Consider the following 9829-nt stretch of genomic DNA (forward strand, 5'->3'; position numbering starts at 1 on the left):
ATTTGAACAGTATGTTTATTATTGTAGCTGAACACTATGTTTATTATTTTGGTGTAATGGTGACCTTCAAAAGAAAAGATAACTATGTCTTGAAATATGAAAATGTTTATTATTTTTATGTTCATTTTATTTATTAATGTTTTCTAGGTGATTTGTTATTCTTAAGATTTATCTGTTCAATCTCTACTATCTATTAAGTCAATAGTGTAGACTATCTTTGTGCCCCCACTTCCCCTCTCCACGTGTGCCCCCACCTCCGCGACATCCACGCGACTCCACGCACACGGAGCTCCGACTCCACGAAACCCTCGCCCACCTGCGTCGGATAGCCAATCTCCGCACGCGACCTCCGCAACCTCCATAAACTGCTATTGTAGCTCCATGACATTTGCGCCGACGACTCCGCGGCCTCCTCCACCACGATGACTCTACAACACCGTGCGCCCCATCGCAAAAACCTACGCAATGCGCCATGCGGCTCCCACCCGCCGTGCCCCCGCCTTCCCTCCGCATACGCCATGCTTGTCGTTTCGTATATATGTTTTATACTATTTTTTACTTCTGTGGCAACACACGGGCACATATCTAGTCATTATATTATGCTACTAATGGTACGGTATACGTTAGCAGGTGCGGATATACGTAAAATATGAGCATCTAAATTTGTGCTACAACCACAATTTGCAAATAAAAAATAGAAATCCTGAACATTGAAATGACGTAATTTAAATCTCACCGTTGCGATTGGCTGTAAGATTTCTTTTTTTGCATTTCTCCATTTGATGAGGCAATTAATTATGCAAAAGACGAGATATATAAATAAACACTTTTCTGGGCTTTGAAGCCTTTGATCCTCGCGCGACGGCCCATCAGGTACTTCCACTCCTCGTCGCCGGAGCACACCCAAACCCCAGGTTCCCCGCCCCAACTCAACTTCTCCGCCGCCGACCGCACCGTCTCGTACTCGTGCACCGCGCGCGCCCCGCAGCTTGCGTCATCCCACGTCCTCGCGCGGTCTGCGCCTTCTTCGCGGCCGCCTCATCTGCCCGCCCCTCTCCACCAAGGAGCTCGGGCACCGGCTGCCACTGCACGATCCTGCGCCGGCGACCGTTTGACGCCGCCGCCTCAGCAGCAGCAGCAGCAGCAGCGTGCTACTTCACTTGGCACGCTCTCCTTCTGGTATGAAGGCATCTTGCGGCCGCGGGGAATATCGATCTTAACATTTGCCTTATTTGGCGTACTTTTATTTTCGCGTGCAGACTGGGCGCTGAGGGTGCGGAAGCTGGAGTCGTCATCGATGGCGACCGTGGAGTAGCACCCCAAAGCTGGCGCGCTTTTCTTGCCGTCCTGCCAGCGCTTCTAGCTTGGTTTCCCCATGATCCTCCGCAGCGCACTAAGGGCTGGTCGCAGCCTCCGGCGGGTTCCCCTGGTTCAGCTCATTGTGGAACACGGTGAGCCGTACCGAGCACCACACCGGTGTGCTACTGATACCCAGGATGGTGAAGAATCATCGGCTGTTTTGAATTGGTGGGGGGACACTCCAATCGGTCACAGGTATCAGTTGCGGGCTTACTCGCCTGCTCCTGCACATGTTAGGGATGAGAAACCCTTGGATCATGACGATGGGGCGGTAATGGCGGATAAGGAGGTCAATCGAATGAAGAAGATGCGGGTGTTCTGGACCGCACAGCAGACTTTCATGGAGTACCTCCATGTCACACGGGGGCTGAGCTTTCCCGACGCGGAGCATATAAGCAAGCACTCACCTGTCTTTGTGAGCAATCTGCTGCACCAGGTGAAGGATGCTATCAAGGACCCTGTGGAGGGGGATGAGGCAGCGTTCAGGTCAAAGGTGAAGACAAAGGAGATAAGGGATGAGAGGGCCACCAAGGCGTTGGAGCGTCTATTCAGGTATTATCCGATCAATGAGTTCGAGCCATTCTTCGAGAGCATGGGCCTCAAGCCGAGTGAGTACCAACCCTTTCTGCGTCGGGATCTCATGTTTCTTTCCGATGACGAGACGGTGCTGGAGAACTACCGTGTTCTTTGCAATTATGGGGTTATGCGCAATAAGATAGGGCAGATATACATTGGTGCTGCGGAGGCTTTCAGTTTTGGTGATGGTGTGCTTGCGTCCAAGCTCAGAGCTCTTGAGGATCTAGGGTTCAGTAAGTCCACTGTGATAAAGCTTATGGCCTGTTGCCCTGCCGTGTTGACATGTGGCCCACATGCCGAATTGAAGATCATAGAGTGGCTAGATGACATTGGCATTCAGAGAGACTGGATTGGTCAGTTCTTATCCGTAAAGAAGTCGTATAATTGGAGAAAGATGGTTGAAGTTCCTCAGTTTCTTGCTGAATTGGGATTCGATAACGAGGGTATTGGTAAACTGATCAGGCAACACCCAGATTTCTTGTTGGATGGCTCTGGAAATGCACTGTTTAGGGCAGTTGTCATTATGCTGAAAGCAGGGTCCGGAAAAGGAGACCTGTTCAATCTTTTCCTGGACTTCCCAGACGTACAGGCGAGGAGTTTTGCGAGGAACATACAGAGCGTTACGCTATTCTTAACTGACATCGATGTGAGCGAGGAGGATATTAAGAAGTTCGTGGTAGCGAACGCCTCGATGCTCGGTTCCGCTCGGGTGAAGAAGGCAAACAGCATCCTTACATACCTCAGCGTGGGGAAGAAGCGTCTGTGGAAGATCATAAGGGAAGAGCCACGCCAACTAATGAAATACACACTAGGGCTAAAGGTCAGCCGCCTGCCGCCTTGCGACGAAATCGCCGAGAAGTCACTGAAGGAGAAGGTGAAGTTCCTGAAGAACGTAGGGTTCGCGGAAGGCTCCAACGACATGAACAAGGCGTTGAAGGCCTTCCGCGGCAAGGGCGACGAGCTACAGGACCGGTTCGACTTCCTGGTGAACGCTGGGTTCGAGCCCAAGGACGTGTCGCACATGATCAAGGTGGCACCGCAGGTTCTGAACCAGAAGACACACGTCCTCCAGTCCAAGATATCGTTCCTTGTGAACGAGACGGCGTACCCTCTGAGCGTTCTGGTCGGGTACCCCGCGTTCCTGTCGTTCACCATAGAGAGAACCAAAGCCAGGTTCCTGATGTACGACTGGCTGCGAGAAAGAGGGCTGGTCCCTCCGAACTTCGCACTGTCCACCTTGTTAGCCTGTTCGGAGAAGCGGTTTTTTAAGTATCTGGTCCTGAAACATCAGAAGGGCCCGGAGGTCTGGGAGAAGCTCAAGAAGGAGGTGGCTGCAGACAAAAACGCGCACTGTGCTTCAGAGGATGATCAGCATGCTATTGTTTCTTGAGCAATTAATTTTTTTATGGAAAAGGCAGTGGGGGTGTCTTTTCGTGTTTTGATTAATGAACGATGTACATGGACGGTAGAAACTGATATTGTGACCTACTCCCTTCGGTCTACTACTAGTTGTTGTTTTGGATCTTATAAAATTTTGACTACAAATAGCTGTTTTATTATTTAGTATTGAAATCTAATGTTTATATATACTGATTTGTCTAAAAAGTACTTTTATAAAAGTATAAATATATTAAAAGTTTATTTGTTTTTTAACAAAAAATATTGGTCAAAAGTATATTTTGACAATACTGTCCTAAACGACAACTACACAGAGTAGTCCCTCAATGTTGTCTTCGCTGGTCTAGACAGGCCTAGGATCTGATTATGGCACACCCAAGCTTTGTAAATATCATTGAGCATCAGCTATTTGCATATGAGCTAAAATCTTGCATGCTAAAAAGAAGGAATAGCCGAGTGCACACCATGCGCTGTAGTTTGGTTTGAGCGTATGTTTGGTTTAGTTGTAGACTGTGAGCTGACAAATATATATATAAAAAAAACTGAACTGAAAATTTGTTTAGTTGAAAAGCTTGTAACATGCATGACAAGAATCTGTAAAATCTAGAATATGAGGTGATTCTGAATTGATGCCACACCCAGTTTTAAAGACAAACCCGGATACGGCTAATATATGCGTCAAAGAAAATCAACACATACAATGACTCGGTGTATAGAGACGAATGTCACAAACTTTATTACATAACGAAAATATTTTACAAAATAAATGAAAATAAATAAATCGAGCGAATATTATTATTTCCTTTGTGTCGTCAAGCTGATTAGGAGACGACACCTAGATGTCGTCGAACTCGTCCTCCTCTGGTGGCACCTGATCTTCACCTGTGGGAGAGGAGAGTTTATTGCAAGAGTGAGCTCACATATATTCATCACTCAACAAGTGTGGAAATAATATGCATGAGCTTACTTACGGTGTGGGCTCATGTGTAGTGTAAAACTGATCAACAAATAATGTTAAGACTGAACATTGATTTTAATAAGTTAGTCAAAAATTTATTAGCAGATACTAAGTATAATATATATCACCCCAATAAAATAAAAGATCACAATTGATAAAAACTCCCAAAATACAACGCATATGACAAATTAAGTTTAATTCCATAAGTTAATCATGCGAGAGTTATGGGTCGCACTTGACCATGAGCATGACCGATATAACAGTTTTACATACTATAGAGGTTGTACCCTTTACCCACAAGTCGTGTATCCCATCTAGCCAGAGTTTGTAAGGCCCTTAGACACTCCCGAGGTGAATGGAAAGGGATCCACTACGATGCCTTTAAAAAGTTTCACTAGCTTCAGAAAACCCGCTAGCGATATAGGAATCTCTCGTCCAAAAAGCCTCGTAGCATGATCGATCCGAGAACCTCCCTATACCGGCAACTCCTCTATCGCCATCGCCTCTTTCGGGTAAGATAGTTCTACACTAGCTTTCCTAATTAATCAGGCAAGGGCGTCCCATTCCACCCTTGTGTTAGCACTGTTATCTCAAGTTAAGCTCCATGTTCCAATTAACACCGTAATCTTATCATGAACAATAAATAATCCAGTAACAATAATAAAGCATGATCATGAATCATATGTATCTTAACACACAAAACCATATAGATCATTAGCAAAAACTACCCAATAGTTCAATGGTAAGCAAGGTGTGAAGTAAACCAAACTAGGGTAACCTATTAGGTCCCATCAAATTAGCATGAACATATCATAGTGATTAACAAAAACATTATTGAGTAAAGAAGAGTGATCAAGGGCACAACCTGCCTTCAGCGAGCTCATGCTCAGGATCTTCAACCTGATGTGCTTCGGGCTCCTCGGTCACTTGCTCGTCTACTCGCACAATACAAACAAACACTATGCATAGGAGAAGTTAACATCTCACCAAACATGAGAACAAACTGTATAATAATGCTCTACGCGTCGAGACAAAACTGTAGGTTCGAGAACCACGGAAATTGAAGTTATGGTTGAAAAGATATAGCACTCTAAAGTTTTAGGTGTTTAAACAATAAAACTATATTTTGTTACTATAAGTCAGGTGAGAAAAGATAAAGAAATAACTAATTTAATTTTAATGCCAATTATAACTTGATTGGAAATAGTATTTTAGTCAATTTATAATCATGAACCAAATTACAATATTACATTTATCTTGGTTTATAAAAGTTTATCTAATAACTATATGTTAAACAAGTATTTAATTATTTTTGAAAACATGCTACATGATAAAACATAGTTATTAGTATGTAGGCAACATTATTACGAAGCTAACACAATTTGAACGGGTTAAATCGGAGCTAGCACGAGAAAGTTATGATTTTTTTAGGTTTCTAGATTTATTTTTATACCTAATAATAATCATATTTCGGATTAAATTCATAATTAAAACAGGCCCACTGGACCGCTGCCACTAGTTCTTTGAAAGGGTTCTTTATGCAAGAAAAAAGACCTTGCCGTAATAGTTCTATAGTGAATATGGACGACGGGTTAAATTTCTAAAGGCTTAGAGGTCCTTTAGCAATTTTGCTCAGCCGAAGGGATATCAGCTGATATGTGAGGTTTGATTAGGGATGACAGCGGGTCGGGTTGTGTTTGGGTATGATAATACCCGACCCGATATCATGTTCGACTCTTATACAAATATCTATACCCACCAAGTCAATCGGGTAAAAAAATGGACCCGTACCCGTACCCATCGGGTATCCGGTGGATATGCTACTGTAAAATATAAATCTGCATGTAAATTGATGAGCAACATAGTTTATGACAGATGAGAGTTAATGAACAACATCACAACATGTGAAATTGATAAGCAACATCACCAATTTACAAATCATAGATTCATAGTACAGTTCATGACTAGTACGCGTCCAGTTCACATATCATAGTACAGTTCACAAATCATAGTACACGTTCAGTTCACAAATCATAGTACACGTTCAGTTCACAAATCATAGACTCATAGTACACGTCCAGTCCACAAATCATAGTTCACACAACACAAATATAAGCAACAACACAATGACATGACGTCCATGATGTTCATGTAGTAGCAGGCAGGCAGCAACTTCGTAGTAGCAGCCAACAAGTTCATGGATCAATGATTTCAGATTGCATGTCATCCTGACAAAGTGATAAATCATATAGTTATTCAAATAGAAATTTAGTAAAATATAGAATGGATAAATTTCAATATACAGTTGCTTCATCTTCATCATCAAGGCAAGTCATGAGTGCATTGAGTACATGAGATCCATGACCTAATCAAAGAGAAGTTTGAAACATTAGTGCTATCGCAGTGAAAGGAATGAAAATAAAACAACATTATAGATCCACTAGTATTCATACCAAGCATGTCAGCGCGAGCCCAAGCTTGCATACACATCAAGGCTTCCACCATTTTTGGGGCTAGTCTACTACGACTTGGGCTAATGACCCTCCCACCAGTACTAAAGACAGACTCGGAAGCCACGGTTGTCACAGGAATAGACATGATATCTCGGGCAATCTTTCTCAAAGTGGGATACTTCACCCCTTCTTGTCAATCCCCCAATCCATGAGTACATCATGAAGTACATCACTTATGACTTCAGCTGTATGTGGGTGTGGCACATACATAAATCTACAAAATAGAGTAACAAGAAAGTGTCCACTATAAATACTAGTATACATTCATGGTAGCAGAAATATAGAGCAACAGAAATATTACTGAAAGGGAATTAGGCTTACACCTAGTTCCTAAATAGTTTTGGTGGTTGAATTGCCCAACACAAATAATTGGACTAACTAGTTTGCTCTAGATTATATGTTCTACAGGTGCCAAAGGTTCATCTATAACTATACTAAATCGACTGTCCGGAATACCGTAGATTATTCCGGACAGGAGAAGCTTTTTTGAAAAACAGGCCAAGCGCGGACCGTCCGGGCCCTTGCGGCGGACCGTCCGCGACACGAGGATGACACTCGGACAGAACCAATGCAAAAATCCAAGTCTGCACTATGGACTGTCCGGAGGAAAAGCAAAGACCGTCCGAGCCCTTGCGCGGACCGTCCGGCCTCTGGCGCGGACCGTCCGGTAGGTGAGAAACCGAAAAACCCGAAGGTGACGGGTTCGGAGAAATGAATTATAGCGGGCTCGCGGACCGTCCGGGCCAGGCTCGCGGACCGTCCGCGACTGGGTCTGTCTGACATCTGACAACGCATTAAATGCAATATAGTCGTTGATATAGCCGTTACTGCTGACCGTTGCATTTTTAGCCGTTGATCTAGAGGGGCGGACCGTCCGGACCTGGCTCGCGGACCGTCCGCGCTCAGCAGAATGGAGCAACGGCTAGGAAGTGGTTGGTGGCTATAAATACCACCCCAACCACCTCCATTCAATACATCCAAGCATTCCAAACTTCAACATTCAATACAAGAGCTAGCAATCCATTCCAAGACACATTCAAAGCCTCCACCTCTCCAAGTTTTACAATTGAGAAAAGAGATCATTAGTGATTAGTGACTTGAGAGAGAAAGTGATCCGTGTGTTATTTGTCGCTCTTGTCGCTTGGCTTTTTCAATCGTGCTTTCTTGATTCTTTCATTGCGATCAAACTCACTTGTAATTAAGGCAAGAGACACCAAACTTGTGGTGGTCCTTGTGGGAACTTTGTGTTCCAAGTGATTGAGAAAAGAAAGCTCACTCGATCCGAGGGATCGTTTGAGAGAGGGAAAGGGTTGAAAGAGACCCGGCCTTTGTGGCCTCCTCAACGGGGAGTAGGTTTGCGAGAACCGAACCTCGGTAAAACAAATCCGCGTGTCACATTCTTCATTTGCTTGCGATTTGTTTTACGCCCTCTCTCGCGGACTCGTTTATATTTCTAACGCTAACCCGGCTTGTAGTTGTGTTTATATTTGTAAATTTCAGTTTCGCCCTATTCACCCCCCCCCCTCTAGGCGACTTTCAATTGGTATCAAAGCCCGGTGCTTCATTAGAGCCTAACCGCTCGAAGTGATGTCGGGAGATCACGCCAAGAAGGAGATGGAGACCGGCGAAAAGCCCACTACAAGCCACGGGAGCACTTCATCGGAAGAGCCCCGCACCAAGAGGAAGGAGAAGAAGAAGATCTCCTCCAACAAAGGGAAGGAGAAGAAATCTTCTTCTCACCACAAAGAGAAGAAGGAAAAATCTTCTTCCCACAAGCCGCATCGGAGTGGGGACAAGAAGAAAAGAATGAGGAAGGTGGTCTACTACGAGACCGATTCTTCATCGGCATCCACCTCCGACTCCGACGCGGCATCCGTCACTTCTAAGCGCCAAGAGCGCAAGAAGTATAGTAAGATCCCCCTACGCTACCCTCGCATTTCCAAACATACACCTTTACTTTCCGTCCCATTAGGCAAACCACCAACTTTTGATGGTGAAGATTACGCTAGGTGGAGCGATTTAATGCGATTTCATCTAACCTCGCTCCACAAAAGCATATGGGATGTTGTTGAGTTTGGTGCACAGGTACCATCCGTAGGGGATGAAGACTATGATGAGGATGAGGTGGCCCAAATCGAGCACTTCAACTCTCAAGCGACAACAATACTCCTCGCCTCACTAAGTAGAGAGGAGTATAACAAAGTACAAGGGTTGAAGAGTGCCAAGGAGGTTTGGGATGTGCTCAAAACCGCGCACGAGGGAGACGAGCTCACCAAGATCACCAAGCGGGAAACGATCGAGGGGGAGCTCGGTCGGTTCCGACTTCGCAAAGGGGAGTGAAAGGGAAATGTGCCTTTGGGCCATTTCTAAGTATTTTGGTGATTGAGTGCCAACACAAGTGCTTAAATGTGAATCTATGCCCATGGATGAACAAAGTGCAAATCACAAGTAAAGGTATGTTTCTAAGCCTTAGTACATTGGTTTTGTGTACTAATATACTTGTCTAAGTGTTAGAAACAGAGAGAAGAAGAAAAGGAGAGAGTTGGCTGTGTACAGCCAAAAGGCTGTTTCGGTCTGGGGCACCGGACTGTCCGGTGGTGCACCGGACAGTGTCCGGTGCGCCAGGCTGCCTCGGCCTGAAGACGCCGCTCTCGGGAATTTGCCGACGACGTACGACTAAAATTCACCGGACTGTCCGGTGTGCACCGGACTGTCCGGTGTGCACCGGACTGTCCGGTGAGCCAACGGTCGGCCGGGCCAACGGTCGGCCGCGCAATCTGCGCGAGACACGTGGCCGAGCCAACGGTCGGAAGGGGGCACCGGACTGTCCGGTGTGCACCGGACATGTCCGGTGCGCCATCGGCTCCCAGATCTCCAACGGTATGCAACGGTCGACTGCGCCGTTTATGGAAATAAATCGGGCACCGGACAGTGTCCGGTGTGCACCGGACTGTCCGGTGCGCCCGACGACAGAAGGCAAGGATGGCCTTCCAGATTTATTCTCAACGGCTCCTAGCTGCCTTAG

At 45.5% G+C, this 9829-nt stretch overlaps 1 protein-coding gene across 1 annotated transcript; it reads left to right on the top strand.

The window, feature by feature from the left end:
* The first annotated feature begins 888 nt into the window (after positions 1-888).
* On the top strand, positions 889-3416 carry LOC100286156 (uncharacterized). The gene is given in 2 exon segments (NM_001159044.2): positions 889-1179; positions 1260-3416. A coding segment is annotated over 1 exon segment (1950 nt). The 5' UTR covers positions 889-1179; positions 1260-1375; the 3' UTR covers positions 3326-3416.
* The last annotated feature ends 6413 nt before the right edge of the window (positions 3417-9829 follow it).

Source organism: Zea mays, chromosome 1 (genome assembly GCF_902167145.1).
Source record: "Zea mays cultivar B73 chromosome 1, Zm-B73-REFERENCE-NAM-5.0, whole genome shotgun sequence".
Classification (NCBI taxonomy): domain Eukaryota; kingdom Viridiplantae; phylum Streptophyta; class Magnoliopsida; order Poales; family Poaceae; genus Zea; species Zea mays.